The sequence below is a fragment of the Erythrolamprus reginae genome, chromosome 6, assembly GCF_031021105.1.
Source record: "Erythrolamprus reginae isolate rEryReg1 chromosome 6, rEryReg1.hap1, whole genome shotgun sequence".
NCBI classification, from domain to species: domain Eukaryota; kingdom Metazoa; phylum Chordata; class Lepidosauria; order Squamata; family Dipsadidae; genus Erythrolamprus; species Erythrolamprus reginae.
Genome location: NC_091955.1, coordinates 15,772,646 through 15,797,256, shown reverse-complemented (window position 1 = coordinate 15,797,256; position 24,611 = coordinate 15,772,646). Strand labels below are relative to the sequence as shown.

The window sequence follows — 24,611 nt, the reverse complement described above, 5'->3', positions numbered from 1 at the left end:
CTTGGACGTCGAGGACTCGACTGAAGTGCACAGGTCAGCGAGGAGAGCAAGGAAGCCAAGCCGATTGGAGGGTGCAGTCGCTGTAGGTGAAGGATTATTAAGTGGCTTCCTCGGGCTTTCCGAAGTGTGCTTTAGAATCTCCATCTGAAGCTGCACAGCTGCGCATCCCGTCCCACCATTCTACGCACCCTGACATTGAGGCATACCTGGCGTGTGTGAATGAGACCGTTTTACGGTGGTTCTCCTCCTACCTGTCTGGTCGGGTGCAGTCGCTGTAGGTGGTTTCCTCGGGCTTTCCGAAGTGGTCTATTGGAAACACATATATGTGAGAAAAATTCATACAACTCATAGAACCATTTTGTTTATCTTTATTTTTATACAAAAAAAGAAACAAGTTCCCGATCATATTATAAAAGCTTTATTTACTGAGAACATAAAACCATTTTAATTTGTAACTTTAGCTTTTAAGAAATGGTTTGTTTGCATTTACTTAAAACTGAAATGTTTCAACAGGCATTCATATTGAGGATTGGAGTTGTTCCCATTTTTATTTATTGAAGTATAAAACTTAGCTGGAAATAAAGTGATTTTTAAAAAAACATTCACAAAATCTGATCTGATGTTAAATTTCAAATCTCTTTTCTGAAGTACCTCATACCAACTAATAATGTATCCTAAAATGAGTTGATTATAACTCTGGACCAAAAGCAAAGTGAACTAGTTTTCCAAAATTCTCAGTATCAGTTATCACTATTCTCATGTGCCAAGAGAAGCCACATTCTAGTGGCTTCTCTCATAGAAAAAAAATTATTAAACACAAAATGTATATCTTTATAACTAAAGTAGCCTTTAAGCATGAAGACAATTTCATAATGCAAAACTATAGAGCGTTAGAGCAAGCCTTCACTTATAACTATGGACTCTGTATCATATCGATTTACATTTCATATACAGTGATCCCCCGGTTATTGCGTTCCCGGCCATTGCGAATAGGCTAATTTGCGATTTTTCAACCCGGAAGTCAAAACACCATCTGCGCATGCGTGCCGTTTTTTTCTATGGGCACGCATGCGTAGATGTCGCCGGGCAGATCAGCTGCTGGGCGGCTTCCCTGGGTCTTCCCCCTCTTGCTGGCGGGAGGGCGAGCGGCGGGCATCAGCGAGGAGTTTCCCCACTGCCCACAAAACTCCTCGCTGCCGCTCGCCCGCCCTTCGCCCGCCCACGCCGTTCGCTCCCCCTCTTGCTGGCGGGAGGGCGAGAAGCCCTCCCCAGCACCCGCTCGCCCGCCCTTCGCCGCTCGCCCGCCCTTCGCCCGGCCACCCGCCGTTCGATCGCTGCTCGCCCGGCCACCCGGGTTTGGGGGGGTGCTGGCAAGCCGCCCATGCCGGCGGCGACGTTTTAAAACAGCCGCGCCGCTTTCCAATGAGTCCCGAAGACAAACGTCAAACTTCCGCGTTTGTCTTTGGGACTCATTGGAAAGCGGCGCGGCTGTTTTAAAACGTCGCCGCCGGCATGGGCGGCTTCCTAGCAGCCCCCCAAACCCGGGTTGGGGGTCCGGGGGGTGCTGGGAAGCCCCCCATGCCGGCGGCGACGTTTTAAAACAGCCGCGCGGCCCGTAATCTTCGGCTCCTCGCTAGCGCTGTGGAAGTAAAAACACCATCTGCGCATGCGCAGATGGTGTTTTTACTTCCGCAGCGCTACTTCGCTAAAACCCGCTCGTTGCGGGGGGTCCTGGAACGGAACCCTCGCAATGATCGGGGGATCACTGTACTGTATTTGTGGGAGTATAAGAAGATGTACTCCACCCCCCCTAAAAGAGTGTGGAAATGTCGGTGCGTCTTATACACCGAATGCAGCCATTTTTGCTGTCCTAAACACCCTCCACCTGCAGAGAGCTCTTGCTGCTGGAGAATGGCAAAATCATCAAATAATGGGCATTTTTCTGTCTTTCTTGCAAAAAGTGTGTAGGGAAACAGTAGAGCCGGTGCCGTTTCTCCCGCCCGACAGCTGATCTGCTGGCGGGCAGCCTTGGGGACATCCCGCCCCGACCCCATTTCATCCTGTGCTCCAAAAGCACTTTTCTCTCCACGGCTGCATCTTTTCCTGGCCGAAGATTGCGGTCAGCAGTGGCTTTCCTGTAGTCCGGTGGTGGCAAGCCGCCTCTCTGCAATCCCTTATTAGAGACCCCTGGACCCCCTTGCAGGCTCCTCTTCCCCAGGCATACAAATAAAAAAAGATCCATGCTGAATTCAGCAAGGAATTCAGCAGCGATTCCTCCCAGCGAGCTGTGGGCTAATTAGGGCTGCAGGTCAGTCTTTCACCACAAAGACTTAGGTGCCAACTCGTTCCCACACGTTTGGCACAAGGCTCCCAATCTTACAGCCGCCGCTTCCTCGGATCCTGCCTTCTGTGTAAGTGGTGTGGGCCAGCGGCAGCGGCTTTTCTGAGCATGCGAGGCTCTCATTGCAACCGCCACGCTGCTTTCTTTGGTGGGGAAGGAAAGGTGGGTGCTCTCGATCTCTACATGCGAGACAAACCTACCAAGGGAGAGAGGTGCCCATGCGATGGAGGACAGAAGCTCAGCTTTTCCCCATGCCTGCTTTTACGGCATGGGAGAAAGCCGAGCTTCTATCTTTCGTCGTGTGGGTGCCTCTCTCCCTTGGTAGGTTTGTCTCGCATGTAGAGATCGAGAGCACCCACCTTTCCTTCCCTGGCTTGCAAAATAGGAAAGCTGTTACTGCCGCTGCTGACCGCTCAGAAAAGCCGCTGCTGGCCGCCGCTGGAAAAAGTCTTTATCTGAGGAGTTGCCACCGCTTCCCCTGCCTGAAGCAAGCTGCCTGAGAGGTTTGGAGACCAACTTCCAAGTTGGAAGAGCCCCTGAGTTAGGAGTGCAAGGGTCTACAAACCTGGCAAGTTTAAGGCTTGTGGACTTCAACTCCCATTCCTGAGGTAGCATGATTGAAGGAGGAATTCTAGGAGTTGAAGTCCATAAGTCTTGAAGCTGTCAAGTTTGAAGTTTGTAAAAAGTGTACATGGTTTTAAACAGCATACTTGGTTGTAAAAAGTACAGCATTCTGCTACACTGGTATTTTATTAAATAATATAATATTGCACCATTTGGTTCAGAATACATTTTTCCTTGTTTTCCTCCTCTAAAATCTAGGTGCGCCTTATACACAGGTGTGTCTTATACACTGAAAAATACAGTATATGAATTTCAGACTTCTCCCCCACCTCCTTCTAAAAAGTACAATCCCATTTTGTTTTTTACTTTAAAATAAGGTATGTGGAGTGTGCATAGGGATTTGTTCAGTTTATTTTATAGTCCGGCCCTCCAACAGTCCGAGGGATGGTGAACTGGCCCCTGTGTAAAAAGTTTTGGGACCCCTGTTGTGGGTGCTTCATTACTGGAGGTTTCTAAGAGACTTTCTCAGCCACTTGTCTGAAATAGTATAGGGCAGGGGTCTCCAACCATGGCATCTTAGGCTTGTGGACTTCTGCTCCCAGAGTTTATTTATTTATTTATTGGATTTGTATGCCGTTCCTCTCCGTAGACTCGGGGCGGCTAACAACAATGATAAAAACAGCATGTAACAATCCAATACTAAAACAACTAAAACCCTTATTATAAAACCAAACATACACACAAACATACCATGCATAAATTGTAATGGCCTAGGGGGAAGGAATATCTCAACTCCCCCATGCCTGGCGGGATAAGTAAGTCTTGATTAGTTTACGAAAGACAGGGAGGGAAGGAGGGTGGGGGCAGTTCTAATCTCCTGGGGGAGTTGGTTCCAGAGGGCCGGCTGCGTTCTCCACGATCTGAAGTTTCCGAACACTTTCCAAAGGTAGCCCCATGTAGAGAGCGTTGCAGTAATCGAACCTCGAGGTGATGAGGGCATGAGCGACTGTGAGCAATGACTCCCTGTCCAAATAGAACCGCAACTGGTGCACTAGGCGAACCTGGGCAAACGCCCGCCTCGTCACAGCCGAAAGATGTTCCAATGTCAGCTGTGGATCGAGGAGGACGCCCAAGTTGCGAACCCTCTCTGAGAGGGTCAGTAGTTCCCCCTCCCAGGGTGGAACTACTGACCGATGGGCAGATGGAATTGTCCTTGGGAGGCAATACCCACAGCCACTCCGTCTTGTCTGGGTTGAGTTTGAGTTTGTTGACACCCATCCAGGCCCCAACAGCCTCCAGGCACCGGCACATCACTTCCACTGCTTCGTTGACTTCGTTGAGTTCCTCAGCCAGTTCTGGGAGTTGAAGTCCACAGGCCTTAAAAATTGCCAAGGTTGGAACTCCCTGGTATAGGGGGTATCCTGCTTCAATAGAGGGCTGGATTAGAACATCTTCAAGGTCCCTTCCATTCCATCCCCATTATTTCCATACTATTATATTCTATTTTACACCAAGGCAAGTTCCATACTTTTATGAACTATTATTTTCCCTGCTTAGCAATTCCAAATCCCAGAATTTCCCTAGACAGCATGTAGGCTGAAGTATTCTAGGAATTGAAATCCACACATCAAGTTGCCAAGTTTGAAAAGGACTATCATAAAGAGGTTGGGGTTTTTTTATTCTTAAGACTACACTATCTTCTGTTAGTTATGATTCCCATATTCTTGGATAACCATCTTAAGGAACTTGTGTAAAGACAGGTCACCTGACCTTTCTTAAAATGTGATAAAACACTGGATAAGAATTAAGACTTTTCCTCATTTGCAGTTAGCCTTAATGTAAAGGTGCCGTGTATCCTTTTTTCCCTTGTTACCTAATGATTTTTCATCCCTTTCACCAGAAATGGGTTCGGCCTGATGCTTTATAACTGCCTGAAGTTGGTGCAGGTGTGACCTAGGGTCCTTGTCCTCTACAGCCACTCTCACCTGGGCATCAGTTAGTCTCTCCGTCTTTCCTGCTAGCCTTTTCCACTGTGCCCAACACATTTCAAAATCTCTTCCGAGCTCAACATGTTTTAATGAATCCATATGAAAAAATTATGGGAGGCTGTTGTGGTTAGCTTTGGCCCAGCTCCTGCCCCAAGGACTGTGGATGTGGGGGAGACATCCACATGCTGCAGGCCTGTTTTGCCCCGGTGGAATCTGATGATAAAGGCTCCTCTGACCAAGAAGACATGAGTGACAGGGAGGAGATTGTGGCAGACAGCTCAGGAGATCAATTATCTAGCTCCTCCTTGGATTCAGAACAAGAGTTAATGATACAGCCACGCATGCGGAGGGCGATGCATAGGCAACAAAAACAGATTATTATCAAAGAAAATGAGGCCACCTGTGGTTGGGTGGGGCTGTGGTCATTAGTGAGGCTGCTATAAAGAGCAGCCTCTGGGTTTGGCCATTGTGGAGGATTATCTGATTGTTGTGGTTCATGACTGCGTTACCGACTTTGACTTTTTGTGTGCTGATTTTTCCCTGCTTTGAAACTAAACCAGAGCAAAGTGTGTTTCACTTTGTGAAAGAAGGACTTTGAATTGCCTCACAGCTGCAAGCTAAGTATCACAGGACTGATAAGGGACTTGTATAAATTACCAGTTTGTTTGGAGACGAGTGCTCTTTGCTATACCAAAAGAGGACTTAGTTTAAGTGAATTTTCATTATAAAGAACATTCTTTTGAATTTTCAAACGTGTGTGTGTCTGAAATTTGTACCTGTGATTTTTTGGGAGGATTCTACCAGAGAGCCCGACAGAACAGAGGCCATGCAGTGAAATGGGAAATCTGATTTTGCTGGGCAGCTACCCTGATATCACTGACAGGTGTGGGAAAGCAGCATAACAGTCTGAACTGGTAGAAAATGACAATTCTCCTGCATCTGAAGCTATGCTTGATTTGTCAGAGAGCAAATCTTCAGATCATCCCATACTATTTGAATAAATCCTGTTGGAAGAAGTAGGTAACACACACACACACACACAATGCAGACTGGAAAATGTGGAGAGGAAGGGATCACAAGAGTGTTGAGAATATACACTGCAATGCATTGATTCCAGAGCTGAGAGCCACAAGTACACTAGGCAGTAGTATATTTCCTATTGTGTGCCTGCTTACTGTTCTGTTAATCTCTCGTCCAATTTCTCAGTTCTTGTGAAGGGGGGGGGGGGAGAAAAATGGGTCAAACACAGCAGATTGGCTACCAAAATTGCTCTAAAACAAAAAAAATACTTCAAAAAACAGAGAAATGACTTAATAGTATTTTATGTTATCATTTCTTTCCTTTTGATGATGAGAACAAAATATGCAACTCCGATTTTATGTTATAGGAGAAAACGTCACCTACATCTGAGTTGTTGCAATAAGATAAAGAAATGTGATGGTCGTTTTGTTTCAAAATTTTTGTATTATTCATGCTATAAGGAATTTTATGAGGCAAACTACTTTTCTAACATGAATTGCCTTGACAAGCCAGTTAGAAATGGAAGGTTTGGGTCTAACGCCCAGTTAGCAGCAGCCAGTTGCTGCTAACTACATTTTTTAGCCAGACAGGTGAATATAATTTTAAAAACTGAAACACGATTGAAGGTAGTTTGGGACAGTATACTGCAGTTTTGTATTGAATTATTCAAATTAATGAATAAAATAAAATTTTGGAGAACTCATTCCTTTTTGCACACGTAGTTGTTGACTATAAAGGAAAAGTCAGACACACATTCTGTCCTGCCGTAAATAGTTCTGCATTTAAGAATTTGCCATTCTTACAGATATTGAATTGTGATTGTCTTCAGAGACTCTGAATATTTTGCAGTAATTATGAAAGAGTGGAATCAATATTTAAAATGCTTAACTTTATTTCAACATATTTGACAAACATCTACAATTTACTTTGTACAATTTTGAAACAAATATTTTTACCAGGAAATACATTTATTACAACCAAAATTGCTTATAATGTAAAAAAGTCCATCTATTTTCTATTTTTCTTAGCAGAAATATATCAACATTTCAAGTTCCCGATTTTAATGTCTTTTTTCCAGTGAACCATTTTTCACTCTTTTCCAGTGAACTATTAGTTGCTTAACTCTAGACTTTTTCCAAGTTTAAAAACCATTATTTAAAAATCAGAATTTCAGAAGAGGTAAATTTTCTTTATTTCCTTCAGGACTTAGTTTGATCAAAGGAGAGCTCAGATCTATTAGCTAGAAGTAGAAAATATATAATTAAAACATTGACTAAGCCCAACTTTTACATTCTTGGAAATATAAAGAACCCAATCTGTTAGCAAATCTACATTAACAGTGCAGTTTTGATTACAACCAATTGCACCCAATTCAAATATTATACAGTGGAACCTCGACATACGAGCAGCTCTACTTACGAGCTACTCGAGATAAGAGCTGGGAGGGGAGCGACATTTTTGTTCGCCTCCCGAGCTCACATTCGGGATACGAGCGCCAAGGAGCTGTCTCCTGAAGCCGAAAGCTAACTTCCGCGTTCGGCTTCAGGAGACAGCTCCTTGGCGCTCGTATCCCGCGTGTTTTAAAAGGTTGCAGCCGGCCTGGGGGGCTGGGAGGGGTGCTAGCAAGCCTTTTAAAACACGCGCGCCGCTTTGCAGCTGTCTCCTGAAGCCGGAACGCTAACTTCCGCGTTCGCTACGCTAAACAGTAAAAAAGCCGTTTGGCTACGGGGTGGATTCTCCCTTCTTAACCGGGCAGTTGCAGCTTCTTTCTGTTTAGCGCAGCGTTGGAGCGCTAAACAGCAAAAAATCGGCAACTGCCCGGTTAAGAAGGGAGAATCCACCCCGTAGCCAAACGGCTTTTTTACTGTTTAGTGCTAGAACGCTGCGCTAAATAGTAAAAAAGCCGTTTGGCTACGGGGTGGATTCTCCCTTCTTAACCGGGCAGTTGCAGCTTCTTTCTGTTTAGCGCTCGAACGCTGCGCTAAACAGAAAGAAGCTACAACTGCCCGGTTAAGAAGGGAGAATCCACCCCGTAGCCAAACAGCTTTTTTACTGTTTAGCGCAGCGTTCGAGCGCTAAACAGAAAGAAGCTGCAACTGCCCGGTTAAGAAGGGAGAATCCACCCCGTAGCCAAACAGCTTTTTTACTGTTTAGCGCAGCGTTCGAGCGCTAAACAGTAAAAAAAGCCGTTTGGCTACGGGGTGGATTCTCCCTTCTTAACCGGGCAGTTGCAGCTTCTTTCTGTTTAGCGCTCGAACGCTGCGCTAAACAGAAAGAAGCTGCAACTGCCCGGTTAAGAAGGGAGAATCCACCCCGTAGCCAAACAGCTTTTTTACTGTTTAACGCAACGTTCGAGCGCTAAACAGAAAGAAGCTGCAACTGCCCGGTTAAAAAGGGAGAATGCACCCCGTAGCCAAACGGCTTTTTTACTGTTTAGCGCAGCGTTCTAGCGCTAAACAGTAAAAAAAGCCGTTTGGCTACGGGGTGGATTCTCCCTTCTTAACCGGGCAGTTGCAGCTTCTTTCTGTTTAGCGCTCGAACGCTGCGCTAAACAGAAAGAAGCTGCAACTGCCCGGTTAAGAAGGGAGAATCCACTCCGTAGCCAAACAGCTTTTTTACTGTTTAGCGCAGCGTTCGAGCGCTAAACAGAAAGAAGCTGCAACTGCCCGGTTAAGAAGGGAGAATCCACCCTGTAGCCAAACGGCTTTTTTACTGTTTAGCGCAGCGTTCCAGGCCGGCTCTGACGTTTTAAAACACGCGCGCCACTTCGCAGCTGTCTCCTGAAGCCGGAACGCTAACTTCCGCGTTTGGTTTCAGAAGACAGCTGCAAAGCGGTGCGCGTGTTTTAAAACGTGGCATGCAAAATGAAAAATAGATAACAGCATTCCATATGTCCCCAGACATATATTATTTTATAAGTGATCACTTTGGCTGGACTAGAGTTACTGTACCCCAATATCCTTCACCCCAACCACTGGAGCAATCCAGGAGGATGCTACTGTCACAAAGGAATCTGAAGCCATATAAGAAAATAAGATTACTTCCTTTCTTTCACACGTATTATCCATCTGAGTCACCAAGTTTATTTATGTCTTAAAATAGCATCTGAACCTAGTTTTGTCTTGCTATGAACATACAAGTCATTGTACTTACTTAATTAGAATATATATCAACACATTTTAAAGACATCATTACCCATGAATCAAACCAGATAGGAGCAATTCAGACTCAGATCTGTATAATTCTTAGAGATATTTATTTGATAGAGCAGTACACTGGTACCTCTACTTAAGAACGCCTCTACTTAAGAACTTTTCTAGATAAGAACCGGGTGTTTTAAGATTTTTTTGCCTCTTCTTAAGAACCATTTTCTACTTAAAACCCAACCCCGGAAAAATTTCCCAGGAAAATTGAGAGCGGCACGAAGACCTGGCCAGCTTCCTGCCATGCCCCCTGGTTTTCTCTCTCTGGTGCAGTGTATGGGAGGCAGCTTTGCACCGGGTGTATGGGAGGCACGTGCTCCTCCTCGCCGCCTCAGAGTCCTTCTTTTTTTTTTAAGCCTTAAAGTTGGGATTTTTTTTATTCCCCTCACCTCACCTTCTTCCTTTGGCAGCGACTGTCCTCCTCCTCTTCTTCCTCCTCCTCCTCCCACCCAAATTCCGAGCTTTTATTTCTTTTACATTGATTCCTATGGGAAAAATTTCTTCTACTTACAAACGTTTCTACTTAAGAACCTGGTCACGGAATGAATTAGGTTCTTAAGTAGGTGTACTACTGTAATGTATTGTACTTGTCTTTTATGTTCTGATACATTTACAATCAGTTTTAACATATTTAAAAGCATTTGCTATTAAATTTCACACTTTTAAAATGCTGCTAAGATGCTTGTGCTGTTGAAGAATTTACTCAAGAGAAGCATCGCTGTCATTGTAGTTTAATGCAGTTTTGTCTTCTATGAATAGCTGTGGCTCCTGCCTTCCCCTTCCCCACTCAGTGTTCAACTCTGACTACTTGAACATGTTTTCATTAAGTCACAGTTCCCATTCCATGCTATGCACTAGAATCAAACTACAACTGAATAATTACCACTTCCACTTTTAGGAGAAATTGACAGACTTGAATTGAAACTTGAATTTATGCTGGAAATAGAGGAGGAAGATGAAGTATTTCTTTCTCTATGAACATTAGTAGGTTTCGGTTGTCTCGTTTTCATTTCCAACTGTAAAGACAATGATAAATTATTTGGCTGTATGGTAAAAATATACAATCAGGTATATTATTCTGACCATTATGCTTTGATTTTTTTTCCTCATCAAATTGCATCTCTCTACCTGAATAACTGCAATTGTAAGTACATGGCTATCTCTTCCATTCCATTATAGTAGAGGTCCCTAACCTTTGGTCTGTGGCCCAGTGCCGGGTCCGTTGGGAACCAGACCAGGCAAGTAATGCATGTGCAAAACCATGACCCTCCTTTCCCACAATGTTGGTCCACAGAGGCAGAAAGATTGGGTACTGCTTCATTAATAGCATATGGATTTTCTTCTGTTTAGTATAAAAAATAAGGTCAAATTAGACAGAACTTGCTTCTTCGCAAATTACATTTCTGTATCAATTTTCTCATCTTGATACATTGCATGGGAGAAAATCAAAACAGTTCTCAAAGTTACACTAGTTAAAATGTATTTTTTAATTAACTTGTTATGTTAAAAGTTTAAATCATGGAAAAAGTACTTTCAGATAAAATACTGAAATGACATGTATTTGAACATCCAAATTGATTGATTAAAAAGTATTCACCTTGCTGGGAGTAGGGAGAGTTCTCTTGCTTGGCATGGATGAACTGGTAGAAAATGACAATTCTCCTGCATCTGAAGCTACGCTTGATTTGTCAGAGAGCAAATCTTCAGATGATCCCATACTGTTCAAATAAATCTTGTTGGAAGAACTAGGCAATTTTCCTTGCTTGGGCTGCAAGATTTGGATTTGAAATATTTGTAAAACAAATAAATATCAGAATACGAAAATCTCATGTTATTTCTATTAAATGAAAACTATCTTGAATAGTTTTGCCATCAAACTATAATCAGGCTATTAGTTAAGGGGATCAAGTGATATGTTATTAGAATGCAAATATTAAACATTCCAATATTATGAAATCCAATTCATTTACGCTCTCCCTACTCTCCAAAGTATACAACTGTCTGAAATACAGTTGGAAGTGTAGAGTACAGTATATTGAAAAGCATTTTTCTCAAGTAATACTGAATACTTCACAATGAATCAGCATGAATTAAAACATTCATTTAAGTCTTAAGATAACGGTGTGGCCTGGTCAGACTTTGGAATGACTTTGAATTTAAAAGGCAGGTCTTCTGCTTTGCAATGTCTCTTCTTATGTAGACAAAGCTCCTTTCCGCTGCTGACTCATTCAAAATGGCATACCAGTTCATAGTCATGTTTCATATCCAGGCACACCAAAAAGGTTTGAACTACAACCTTTGAAGGTCTATTTATGTTACAGCAGAACTAACTATATTTCAAGAAATTGGGGAAACAACTGATAAACCATCTTCAAAAGCCTCAGGTTCTCTCATGTAACTCTCTTACTTGGCATCTTTAAAGTTTTGCTCTCCCCTCCTGTTCAAAGTTTCTAATTCAAATGTCAGGCTAAATGCATTTTTGCAGTAACACCATTAGCAATAACAATTAGACTTATGTAGCACTTCACAGTGCTTTACATCCTTCTCTAAGTGGATTAGTGTCAGCATATTGCCCCTTCCCAATCTCAGAATGATGGAAAGCTGAGTCAACCTTGAGCAGGTGAGACTCAAACTGTTGAACTGCTGGCAGCCGGCAGTCAGCAGAAGTAGCCTGCAGTACTGCATTCTATCCACTATGCTACCACGGCTCTTAAACATTAGGCACTTAAATAAGCAATAAGATTCTTAGATTAAGAGAGTTGAAAGGGATCTTGTAGGTCACCTAGTAGGCCATCACCTCCCGCCTAAGCAAACTCTACACCATGTCTTAATAAATTATCCTAGCCTCAATCTATATCTACCAATACTCATCACTTTCAACTAACATTCTGACCAATCCAGGAAATACACAAATGTTTCAGATTCAAACAATAACCTTAAAAATCAGGAGCACAGAGCTACATGCTTTCTCAAAAACAGAAACATAAAATATCAACAAACTCACAGATTTACATACCAAGTAGACAGAAAAATTCTATTCTACTTAGAATTAGATTGTAATATCATGACACAACTGAAAGCTTGGGTATAATACAAAATAAAAACCTTTACCTCGCCAGCTACTAAGTAGTTGTTATTTCTAAGTGCAGGTGATGCTTTTACAGTCTGAAATTTGCTTTTTTTAAGGCTTGTGTTATTCTTTGCTTGGGGTGAGGATACAGTGTCCATTTTAGGTAACTTGTCTGTTTTATCAGGACTTGGGGCATTTAGAGACACTTGGGGAGAACGTGGGCTGTCCATTATTGCGACAGGTTGCCGTAAACCCTTCTGAAGTTGTTTGCTTGGGCTTTCCCAAAGACAGTATGTCTCTCTTCTAGTGTTTGTTGGAATTTTATCTGCCCCTATTCCTTTTTCAAAGATTTTCAGTTTTGACTTTGATTCTTTCACAAACTTTTCAACAATCGCTGTCTTTTCCTCCTTCAGACGAATAGTATTATTTTTTTCTATTTTGTTTCCATTTTTAAGCTGCAGAGCTAGCAAGTGAGCTTCTTTAAATATTTCCACAAATTTATCTCCTGCAGGAGGGCTCCAAGGGAGGTCATGTGCATGTGATCGAATTTGACTTTCTCCGTGGGATTCAAGGCACACAGCAATGCATTTTTCTTTATGGCCCACTGGTCCAATAAAAACTTCATCTTCATTTCCACTATAACAGAGAGAAATTAAGTCAGGTCCACATACTTCTCTCCATTCTTAATGCACCTTGATTTTAATGCTAATTTTACCTTGTGGGAGATAGTGAAAGGTCAAAATCAAATTTTTCTTCAGTCAGGAGGTGAAAATCTGAAATTGCAATAGTACATCATACATTACTATTATAACATTTATAATGGTTAGTGAGATGGGTGGCATATAAATTTAATAAACAAACATACCTGGGATTCACTTTTTTTCCTACAGGAACCAAATTATTATTCAGCACCCCTTCAAATTATTGTACCATATTGCCTCAAACAGGCATTGGTTTCATGAACTTTCAGTTTACTGGATTGACTCTGCTTAACAGATATTCACAGTATAGGAACATCTCTTTATTTATTCATATTAATCGAATGAACGCGTTACTAATTGGTGTGGAACCTATGTTAATAGCATTTATAATAGGAAAGATATTTGTTAGCAAGTCAGCTTCTTTTGAACTTATATCCTAAAAAAATTTCAATGCAGGAAGTGTCTACATATAGCAAATGGCTTGGTTAAAACATTAGCTTTAACCATAAGCAAAAGTAATGATAAGAAATAAAATTATCTTTGGTTATTTTCATTAGGGATTTTAAACATGATACTCAACTTATGACCGTAATTGAGTCCAAAATTTATGTTGTTAATTGAGAAATTTGTTGAGTTTTGCCCCATTTCAGTGTTCCCTCTAATTTTTTTTTGGGGTGGACGGAAAAGTATAGTGTCTGAGCGGCAGTCCCTTCGGGACTGGGCGGCACAGAAATAATAAATAAATAAACAAATAAACAAACAAACAAATAAAAAACCCACCCTGTTTTGACTCAGAGAATTTCAAAATAAAATACTGTACTGTGTGTCTATAAGAGTGAGCTCATAATAGGGCAACTCTATCAATATCAAAATGCCACTTAAATAGTTGAGCTAGTTTCAAACTAGATTTTGATTTTCTTTCTTTCTTCCTTACTCCCATTCTTTTTCTTTCTCTTTTCCTTCCTCTCTTTTTTCTATCTGTTTCTCTCTCTTCCTCTCTTCCTCTCTCTCTCCTTCGTCTCATTCTTTCCCTCTCGGCTTCTGGGCAGGTTTGGAAAACTCTGAGTTGATGATGATTTTTAAGTGAGCGATTGCTCACTGCTCAGCTTAGAGGGAACTATGCCCCATTTTACAATTTTTCTTGCCATATTTAAGTGAATTGTTTGTAAAGTTAATATGGCTTTCCCATTGACCTTGCTTGTCAAAAGGTTGCAAAAGGTGATCACATGACCCCGGAATACTGCAACTTTCCTAAATGTGAGTCAGTTGCCAAGCATCTAAATTTTGATCATGTCACCATGGGGAAGCTGCAACAGTCATAAAGTGTGAAAAACAGTCATAGGTCACTTTCTCCAGTGTCGTTGTAACTTTTAACATGCACTAAATGAACTGTTTTAAGTCAGGGACTAACGGACATTTTCTTTGTGTTTCTGGCAGATAGTGATGTAAGAATTTGCAAGCTGATCAATAAGTGAGCTGGGGTGGTGCAGCAGGTAGAGTGCTGTACTGCAGGCCACTGAAGCTGACTGTAGATCAGCGGTTCAAATCTCATCACCGGCTCAAGGTTGACTCGGCCTTCCATCCTTCCGAAGTGGGTAAAACGAGGACCCGGATTGTGGGGGCAATATGCTGGCTCTGTTAAAAAGTGCTATTGCTAACATGTTGTAAGCTGCCCTGAGTCTAAGGAGAAGGGCGGCATAAAAATCAATCAAACAAACAAATAAATAATAGATGTAATGGGATGTCCTGGGTGCAGAAAAGGACATCCTGGAAGAAACTACCCTGTCATCATCATCATAATTAATAATAATAATAATAATAATAATAATAATAATAATAATAATAATAATTTATTATCTCCAAAGACTTGGAGCGGCTCACAACAGCAACAAAATACAATATGATACAAATCCAATATTAAAACTAATTTAAAAACCCATTATTACTAAAAAACATTCAATTCTACACAATCACACCATTCTCAAATGCTAGGGTCAGAGAGATGGGGGAGGGGGGGAAAGAGGATTAGTCCCCCCATGCCTGGTGGCATAAATGCGTCTTTAACATCTTGCAGAAGGCAAGGAGGGTGGGGGCAATTTGAATCTCCAGGGGGGAGGTTGATTCGAGGGCCAGGGCCACCACAGAGAAGGCTCTACCCCTAGGTCCCACCAGACGGCATTGTTTAGTCGACAGGACCTGGAGAAGGCCAACTCTGTGGGACCTAATTGGCCGCTGGGATTTATGTGGCAGAAGGCGGTAGGTATTCTGGTCCGATGCCATGTAGGATCCATGTCATGGATCTGTCAAGCTGTTTCTCTTACCTTCAAGTGGACTTAGATTGATTTTTGTATCTTTCTGTAAAGTCACAACAGAACTTAGAACAGTGTTTTTCAATCTTGCACATGAATATGATTGTTCCTGTAGTCCAGGGGTCCCCAAACTTGGCAACCTATGGCACCTTATGGATTTCAATTCCCAGAATTCTCCAGCCATCTACTGTAGTCTGTAATTTTTCTGGAAATCTGTTGGAAGCTTCTTGTATGTGAAGTGAAATGTCTTCAAAGAAAAACAAGAAAGTTCAGTTACCTCCTGAAAACACCTTTGGGACAACCATGATCTGGAGGGCAGAGAATGGATGCTACATATCTAATCTGGATTAAAACAGGGGAGCACTTACCGTTTCTTATTTCAAATCTATTTCTGAAAAGTCCTCGTGGTTTTTCGTTGTATATTTGCTGGAAAACGTCATTATCTTCCAGGGAGGTCCTTGCATAGTGTCCAGTTGCTATTGCATCAGCTCCTGGAATAGTTTTGGAAAAAACAAAGGCAAATTAGATACTTTTATTTCACGACTTTTGTTTTTTATGACTTTCTTCTGTACCACTTTGGTAGGAGGAAACTCCACTGAATTCAGTAATACTTTCTCTGAATACAAAAGTGTATGACTGCACCTTCAATTAAGACACAAATTGATCTGAAAAGCCAGATCTTGATAGGCTGTAAAAAGATTATATGCCAAATTAGCACTGATTTTCAGGTTTATTCCACACCTAGGTTTTTCAGAACAGAAATCACCACTGAAACGAGAACTTACCAATGTTATTCATAGCATAGTGTAGGAAATAATTGAATTTGATGTTTTTATTACATATAATATCAGGATTAGGTGTCCGTCCAACTTCATATTCATTTAAAAGATAGCTGTAGGTGGAAATATAAAAAAGAAATTGGCACATATTATCATACATGGTGGACGTGTCCTGAGACTAAAATATTTTGGAACAAAGTGGAGAATTGGATAAATGAAATAACAAAGGAGAAGATTAAAAAATCTCCTGAATTTTTTCTATTGGGCATTTCAAATACAAAGTATAAAAAAGAAATTTATTATTTAATAATACATATATTGGTTGCGGCCCGAATAGTATTTGCACAGAAATGGAAAGAAAAGACAATACCAAAAGATGTTGAAGTGTTTAAAAGAATTATAGAATGTGCAGAATTAGATATGATGACTAAACGTTTGAATAATCAAACTGAAACAGAATTTTACAAAATATGGGACAAAGTATATGAGTGGTGGAATTTTAAAAATAGTATTAATAATTAAACATATAAGAATATATAACTATTTGAAAAATTATAAGATAGAATGAAATAGTATATAGTATAACCAAGTTAGAAGTGTTTATTTTATTTTTTCTGTATTACTAATATTTTCTTTTTTCTCTTTGTACAAGTATACAATATTTTAATAGATAAAGAAATTTAATTAATAGGCTTAATATTAAAAACATAGAGTTAAATTTAATAAGAATGTAATCTACACGTGTGGCATTTCTGTATTGATCTGATAACAGTTAGGGTTTTTATATTTTTGTATTAGTTAGACTTCGACGACAAGCGGAGCAATGGCAGCTCCTTAAATGTTTAGTGTTGTATGTCTTTGTCTGTCCTTTTGAAAAACAATAAAAAAAATATTTTTTTTAAAAGATAGCTGTAGGTAAGGAAAAAAAATACATTACAATGATTACAAATTTTTGGAAATGCAGAGGCATGTTTACTGCTCCACCAAGAATCCCAGTTACTTGATATAAAGCTAAAACCTGAATCATATCAAATTCATCAGAAGCAGCTAACAGAATAGAGAAATCTCTTTGCCCTGACCAGATTTTACTGAGGTTGTTTCAGTTTATAATTAGCGCCTTATTTTAAATCATTTAAAAATGAAAAAAGGATTGGTTTATAATAGTGTTTTTCAAATGACCCTGGGATGCTGCAACCATCATAAAAATATGCAGTTGCCATGTGCCCAAATTTTAATCATGCGACCAAGTGGATGCTGCGACAGGACTGGCTGTAAGTAATTTTTTTCCAGTGCTGTTGTAACATCAAACAGTTACCAAATGAATGGGTGTAAGTCAAGGGCTACCATTACTTCCATATTATCCCCAGGAAAACCATGTGCCTGTATTATACACATCAGAAATTAAATTCAACTCAAGAAAGTCTGCATCTTTAGTTTATCATTGGTGGCTCTTCAAATAAACTTCCTTCAAATCCATGGTGGATTGCTTTTGCTTCCAGAGGCAAAGGAGATTTGTTAGACTTCAGAATGTTCTAAAATTCTTTATATACACTTTTCTAACCAAAGCATAGAGCTTTGATGCTTTGCTAGATTATAAAGAGCAGTAGAGGAGAGAACTAACCAAGGAAGCTTGCAAAGCCTACATAGGAAACCCATTAACTTTGTTTCTCTTATTAATCTTCCCGGTCACACAAGTTTTCCTTCAGCAATTCTCTTACCTAAACACTTCATTCCAATATTCTTTAACATGGGAAACTTGGCGAAATGGAATATTGAGTATCTGACACACTTTATATGCATCTTCATAATCTTGATTGCCTTGACAAATTCCTTTTTCATCCACCAAGTCCCAGTTGTTCATGAATACGCCAGTCACATCATATCCTGTTCAGATGTGGAAAGTAAGAAATGAGAAAGTATAAGAGACAATACTATACAAGAAAAATTAACATACGGTACTTACAAACTTACAATACTATACAAGAAAAATGAACATGCTTACAAATAATATTAAATCTTTCACTTTAAAAAAGTGTTTTGAATCATCTCCGGGACCGCCTTCTGCCGCACGAATCCCAGCGACCGGTTCGGTCCCACAGAGTTGGCCTTCTCCAGGTCCGGTCGACTAAACAATGCCGTCTGGCAGGACCCAGGGGAAGAGCTTTCTCTGTGGTGGCTCCGACCCTCTGGAACCAGCTACCCCGAGATTAGGATTGCCCCCACCCTCCTTGCCTTTTGCAAACTCCTTAAAACCCACCTCTGCCGTCCGGCATGGGGGAACTGAAACATCTCCCCCTTGCCCATGTTGTTTTGGTGTTAGATTGATTGTGTGCTTGTTTTTTAATATTCTGGGGTTGTTTTTTATGAATGTTTTAGCTTAAATTGTAATTGGATTGGTGGGTATTGGATTTGTTATTATGTATTGTTTTTACCTTGTTGTGAGCCGCCCCGAGTTTGCGGAGAGGGGCGGCATATAAATCCAATAAATCTAATCTAATCTAATCTAAATCTATGGCAAAAACTCATATCTCCTACACTTTATCCAGTTTTGGATAATTCTTACTATGCTAATATAAAATATACTATTCCACGAATAATACATTGTGAACATGGCAAGTAGAAAATCTTCATTCTAGCTAGATTTAGAATTAGAATTGAAAGGGACCTTGTAGGTCATCTAGTCCAACACCCCCCCCCCCCCCAAGCAGGAGTTCCTACACCATTTGAGACAGATGGCAGTCCAATCTCCCCTTGAAGGTTGCAAATGTTGGGGCTCTCATGACCTCCACTGGCAAGCTGTTCTACTGGTTGATCGCTCTCACAGTCAGAAAGTTTCTCCTCACTTCCAGGTTGAATCTCTTTTTGGTCAGCTTCCATCCATTATTCCTTGTCTGGCTTTCTGGTGCCATAGATATGTCAGAACATGTAGACAATAATGGACTGAATAGATTCTGGTCATAGATTGCCCATGAAAACATTGAATTAGCTCATCTTTAGCTTCATCATTAAAATATAGAGACTGTTTAGAGAAGGCTGTAAAGCACTATGAAGCAGTATATAAGTCTAAGTGTTATTGATATTATTAAAATATAAAATGAAAAATGAAATAAGAGTTTAGCAAAAATATCTTTCAAAGTCTGTGTGTGGGTCTCAATATATAACAATATCGATCTGCAATTCTTTTAAATCGAAGGTATAAGTAAAACAAAGGTGCAAGTGAAACAGGGAATTATGGGAGTTGAAGTCCACAGGTCTTAAAGTTGCCAGGTTTGGGGACCCCTGCTAGGCATTTGCATTACATTGCATACCCTTCCTTTCCCCCCCACAGCCTCAGCCCCCCCACCACCATTTCAGCATATAGGGAATTAGGGTATCCATGTCAGCTACCATTTCATCAGATGCACAATCTGATTACAATTTTCTCTTTATGCTTGCATCAGGCAATCTATGTCAATATTGAACACCCCCCCCCAAACTTCACTGTGCTAGAAAGGGGGGGCATTATTTCATCCTCACACCAACCTCAGGAAGATGGAAGGCCGAATCAACATTGAGTCTGCTGAGATTCGAACTGCCAAGTTGCAGGTAGACGGCAAACAAGGTGGTCTTTGATTTACGACCACAATCCAGCCCAAAATTAATGCTAGACGTTTGTTAACTGAGTTTTGCCCCGTTTTACCACCTTTCTTGCCACAATTGTTAAGTTAATCGCTGCAGTTAAGTAAGTAACCTGATTGTTAAGTCAATCTGGCTTCCCCTGTTGACTTTGGCCAAACAGAAGTTCGCAAAAGGGGATAGCACAACCCCAGGACTCTGCAAAGGGCATAAATATCAGTTGCCAAACATCCTAATTTTGATCATTACAGGCAATGCCACAATGGTCCTAAGAGTGAAAAAATGATCATAACTCACTTCTTTCATTGCCATTGTAACTTTTAAAGGTCACTAAAGGAACTGAGACTGCCTTCTGCTGCACGAATCCCAGCGACCGATTAGGTCCCACAGAGTGGGCCTTCTCCGGGTCCCGTCAACTAAACAATGCCGCTTAGCGGGACCCAGGGGAAGAGCCTTCTCTGTGGTGGCCCCGACTCTCTGGAACCAGCTCCCCGCAGAGATTAGAACTGCCCCTACCCTCTTTGCCTTTCGTAAACACCTCAAAACACACCTTTGTTGTCAGGCATGGGGGAATTGAGACATCTCCCCCGGGCCTATACAATTTATGTATGGTATGTTTGTATGTATGTTTGCTTAATAATGAGTTTTTTAAAATATTTTAAATTGTAAATTATTAGATTTGTTATGAATTGTTTTATTGTGCTGTGAGCCGCCCCGAGTCTACGGAGAGGGGCAGCATACAAATCTAATAAATAATAATAATAATAATAATAATAATAATAATAATAATAATAATAACTGTTGTAAGTCAAGGACTACCTGTATTCAAAATGCTTTGCCTTCTTTCAAAGCACATTTTTTAAAGCTGCTCCCTGCAACCCTGGGCTCTCATAGTGGTCTTCCATCCAAGCATTTAGGCTGAGGCTGCTTAGCTTTTGCAGATCAACCACGGTCATCTATGTTGACCCTGGACTTAATGAAGCACAGTGGACCAACACCAGCAGATGACATGGAGAATTCTGGGAGTTGAAGTCCGCAAGTCTTAAAATTGCCAAGTTTGAAGAGCTCTTGGCCTACAGCAAAGGTTTTATGTTTGCTATGCTTTAAATCCCTGGTTCCCAACGTGGAGCCCACAGGGAGCAATTTCATTTTTAATGGGGGCAATTGGAACCTTGTTTAAACCTAGTTAATGGCCTTTTAGGCTTCCTCCGTGTGAGTAGTTCACTTTTTGAATAATAAGAATTATATGTGGGGAGGGGGAGGTCTCGCGATTTTAGAGATGCTTAGGTGGACATGGGCAAATAAGATTGGGAACCACTGCTTTAAATTCTAATAAACTTCTGACTTTCAAAGTGAGACTTTTGTGGTGCACTGTCTGTTCAATTGTTATTAAGTGCAGATATGTTAATGATTTGGGGTGTCCCCCCCCCCCCGACATGGGTAAAAAGAAGACTCAGAATATGCTGAGGGAATATGGGGGTGGGGGGATATGCTGACTCTGTAAACCGCTTAGAGAGGGCTGTAAAGCACAGTGACGCTGTATATAAGTCTAAACGTTATTGCTCTCGCCACAGTCCTCAGGAATCCGACCGGAAGGAGCATTTAGCCGACCGGAAGGAGCATTTAGCCGACCGGAAGGAGCATTTAGCAAGGGCAACTCTTTCCCTCAGGCTTCGCCCACCAGATGCTACGAGCCCTCTCAAAGGCCTTCGCAAAGGGAATGCCGGGAGTTGTAGTCTCCATATACCGGAACGGAAATTCTCCTGAGGGAAAGAAAGCGCGAGTGGATGAGGGAGAGTTAAGAGGCCGGGTATGTGGGGGTGAAATACAGGGCTGGCTGCTCTCCGCGCCCTCCCCTTGTTCTTCGCTGGGGAAGCCTCACCTCTTCTCCTCAGTAGCAGAGCCGCCACGGCGCTGTCCACGCCGCCAGACATGGCGCACACCACATGCCGTCGAGCGGCTCCCATCATGGTCTAGCTTTGCTGCCTCAAAAGGCCGGCCGGCCGCGCTTCCTTTCCCGACCGCAGCCTCTCTGAAGGGCAGAAGCAGGACGGGGCCGCCCCTGTGGGCGGAGCTGAGCTCACAGAAGGCCGGGGAAACCGGGCTTCCCCTCGGCTCTCCTCCGGGAGGAAGAGGGCAGCTTTGGCGGGGCGTGAGGGAAGAATCCCGACAGTGGGAGGGGACTTTCCTGTCCTTTTATCTTTGGGTCATGCAGCGGCTGAGGAGGAGGATGGTGGAAGCTGACGTCCTGCCTTTTTTTATTCACCCCAGGCGGAGGAATGGGAGCAACAGCTGGAGGACACCCGTGTGCATGTGCACCTGTGCGCGCATCTTGAGTCAAGGGATGGTTCCTGGCGGCCGCTTGAACCAACCCCTGCATTTTTTTCCTGAAGATGATTTTTTGAGCTGGTTTTTGTTTTTTGCCATTTCTTTGCTTTCTGGGGTTCTTTTTTATATAACCTTTTAAAATTGGTTTTCATAACAATATAATCATTTAACATTCACACAACACATAACAGTGTGCTCAGTGTTAAGTGCCCTCCACCAAAATGGGGGCATAATTTCTATATACCATTTTAACTCAAGAGCAGTATATCTATTTACATATAAAGTAATTTCTGGGGGTCTGAGAGAAAAGAGACTGGCTCTCAGGTTCTCCTGGGTTTTAACCAAGAGGCTGATGTTATATATATTTCATGTAATATTAGAAAATTTAACCTCAAAATTCTGCCAAAAGCTGGCATTAATAAGCTATATAATATTTGAATTGGGTGCAATTGGTTGTAATCAAAACTGCACTGTTAATGTAGATTTGCCTGGATACCTTCCTCTTAACGCAGCACATAACACCTAGCACAGTCACGAACAAAAGCCCGGCAGAAAGCTCAGGTCACCTTTGGACAGGTTGCATCCCTCCTACTTAGATACTAAACAGTACTGCTCTGATTCCCCCGAAAGATCATTTAATGTGGGGCAATCAGTTTATGCCAGAAACTTTGACTGGGTAAATCAGTGGGAGAAGGGAAGCATAGCGGAACAAACCGGCCTGAAAACCTACCACATCCTACTAGGGGATGGCCGCCTTTGGAAAAGGCACGTTGACCATCTAAGGAGGCGGCTGAAAACGACTGGCCTCCGGCAGGGGCTGTCCGAACAAACTAACGGAGCCTCTGAACCTTCACTCCCCACAGGGAGTTCAAATCGATCAAGCAAACACGACCCGGACAATGGGAAATAGATTAGGACTTACCGTGCCGCCGAGAGCACTCCAGCGTCCGACAGTGGGGAGCCGTCCTCCTTCGATGTCGTGGACTCGACTGAACTGCACAGGTCAGCGAGGAGGGCAAGGAAGCCAAGCCGATTGGAGGGTGCAGTCGCTGTAGGTGGCTTCCTCGGGCTTTCCGAAGTGGTCTATTGGAAACACATATATGTGAGAAAAATTCATACAACTCATAGAACCATTTTGTTTATCTTTATTTTTATACAAAAAAAGAAACAAGTTCCCGATCATATTATAAAAGCTTTATTTACTGAGAACATAAAACCATTTTAATTTGTAACTTTAGCTTTTAAGAAATGGTTGGTTTGCATTTACTTAAAACTGAAATGTTTCAACAGGCATTCATATTGAGGATTGGAGTTGTTCCCATTTTTATTTATTGAAGTATAAAACTTAGCTGGAAATAAAGTGATTTTAAAAAAAACATTCACAAAATCTGATCTGATGTTAAATTTCAAATCTCTTTTCTGAAGTACCTCACACCAACTAATAATGTATCCTAAAATGAGTTGATTATAACTCTGGACCAAAAGCAAAGTGAACTAGTTTTCCAAAATTCTCAGTATCAGTTATCACTATTCTCATGTGCCAATAGAAGCCACATTCTAGTGGCTTCTCTCATAGAAAAAAAATTATTAAACACAAAATGTATATCTTTATAACTAAAGTAGCCTTTAAGCATGAAGACAATTTCATAATGCAAAACTATAGAGCGTTAGAGCAAGCCTTCACTTATAACTATGGACTCTGTATCATATCGATTTACATTTCATATACTGTATTTGTGGGACTATAAGAAGATGTACTCCACCCCCCCTAAAAGAGTGTGGAAATGTCGGTGCGTCTTATACACCGAATGCAGCCATTTTTGCTGTCCTAAACACCCTCCACCTGCAGAGAGCTCTTGCTGCTGGAGAATGGCAAAATCATCAAATAATGGGCATTTTTCTCTCTTTTTCTTGCAAAAAGTGTGTAGGGAAACGGACTGGGAAGCCTGCAGATAGCTCCTGGGGAATGGGGCAAGGCCAAAAAAGATGTCTCCAATTTTGTGAAAAAACAGGCAAAAATGGCTCATTTTTCACTTAAAAATGGGGGCATCTTTGCCTTCTAAATACCCCATCTAGTACGACTGGAAGAGGAATTCTGGCAGTTGAAATCCACTAGTTTTAGAGCTGTGAAGTTTGAAAACTTTTGGATTAGGGAAGAGGTGTGCAAGTGTCTTCAAACATGGCAAGTTTAAGATGTGTGGACTTCAACTCCCATTCCTGAGCAACCATGACTGGGGCTGGAATTGTGGGAGTTGAAGTCCACAAGTCTTAAAGCTGTCAAGTTTGCAGTTTGTAAAAAGTGTACATGATTGTAAAAAGTATTCTGCTATACTGGTATTTTATTAAATAATATATTACTACACCATTTGGTTCAGAATACTTTTTTCCTTGTTTTCCACATGTAAACTATAGGTGCGTCTTATACTCCAGTGTGTCTTATAGTCTGAAGCATACAGTTATTATAAAATTAGTCCTTTATATAAGTCTAATTTCCTCAAATATCACTTATTTCAAAAAAGTGGCTTAATTCTCATTATCTATACTAAATTATATTATCATAATGATGATGATGATGATGGTTATTATTATTATTATTATTATTATTATTATTATTATATTTCTCTCTCCCCCTCCCTCTCTGTGTTGATACAGAAGGAGGTCAATGATATGGAAAATATTATCTATATAATGTA

The 24,611-nt window shown here is 41.4% G+C and overlaps 2 protein-coding genes across 5 annotated transcripts in view; both read right to left on the bottom strand.

The window, feature by feature from the left end:
* Nucleotides 1–6,787: 6,787 nt before the first annotated feature.
* On the bottom strand, nucleotides 6,788–22,923 carry LOC139169339 (mitochondrial tRNA-specific 2-thiouridylase 1-like). Of its 4 annotated transcripts, XM_070755345.1 has the most exons (10): nucleotides 22,841–22,923; nucleotides 17,694–17,859; nucleotides 15,982–16,088; nucleotides 15,565–15,687; nucleotides 15,209–15,443; nucleotides 12,902–12,959; nucleotides 12,228–12,822; nucleotides 10,714–10,884; nucleotides 10,000–10,132; nucleotides 6,788–7,153 (listed from the first exon to the last, which is right to left on the bottom strand). In XM_070755345.1, exons 2-5 carry the CDS (start codon nucleotides 17,834–17,836, stop codon nucleotides 15,337–15,339), a joined length of 480 nt encoding a protein of 159 aa, XP_070611446.1. In that variant the 5' UTR covers nucleotides 17,837–17,859; nucleotides 22,841–22,923; the 3' UTR covers nucleotides 6,788–7,153; nucleotides 10,000–10,132; nucleotides 10,714–10,884; nucleotides 12,228–12,822; nucleotides 12,902–12,959; nucleotides 15,209–15,336. The 4 variants fall into 4 exon arrangements, with proteins under 4 accessions (XP_070611446.1, XP_070611444.1, XP_070611443.1 ...); XM_070755343.1 differs by lacking the exons at nucleotides 15,982–16,088; nucleotides 17,694–17,859; nucleotides 22,841–22,923 and having other exon boundaries at nucleotides 15,565–15,653; XM_070755342.1 differs by lacking the exons at nucleotides 6,788–7,153; nucleotides 15,982–16,088; nucleotides 17,694–17,859; nucleotides 22,841–22,923 and adding an exon at nucleotides 8,753–9,601 and having other exon boundaries at nucleotides 15,565–15,653.
* LOC139168940 (uncharacterized) overlaps nucleotides 22,422–24,611 on the bottom strand; it is a 49,974-nt gene continuing 47,784 nt past the window's right edge. The window contains exons 24-25 of the mRNA XM_070754722.1: nucleotides 22,841–23,001; nucleotides 22,422–22,440 (exon numbers count right to left, since the gene is read on the bottom strand). Coding sequence (XP_070610823.1) covers nucleotides 22,422–22,440; nucleotides 22,841–23,001 — 180 coding nt within the window. The remainder of the gene's footprint in view (nucleotides 22,441–22,840; nucleotides 23,002–24,611) is intronic.

Excerpts from the sequence above, each read along its gene's own strand:
- LOC139169339 (XM_070755342.1), bottom strand. The coding sequence starts at position 15,380 with ATGGCTGGAGAATTCTGGGAATTGAAATCCATAAGGTGCCATAGGTTG. Across the intron at positions 12,960-15,208 it reads CAATCTAAGTCCACTTGAAG|ATTTTCACCTCCTGACTGAA; the intron begins GTAAGAGAAACA and ends TTGCAATTTCAG. Across the intron at positions 12,823-12,901 it reads CTTTCACTATCTCCCACAAG|TGGAAATGAAGATGAAGTTT; the intron begins GTAAAATTAGCA and ends TCTCTGTTATAG.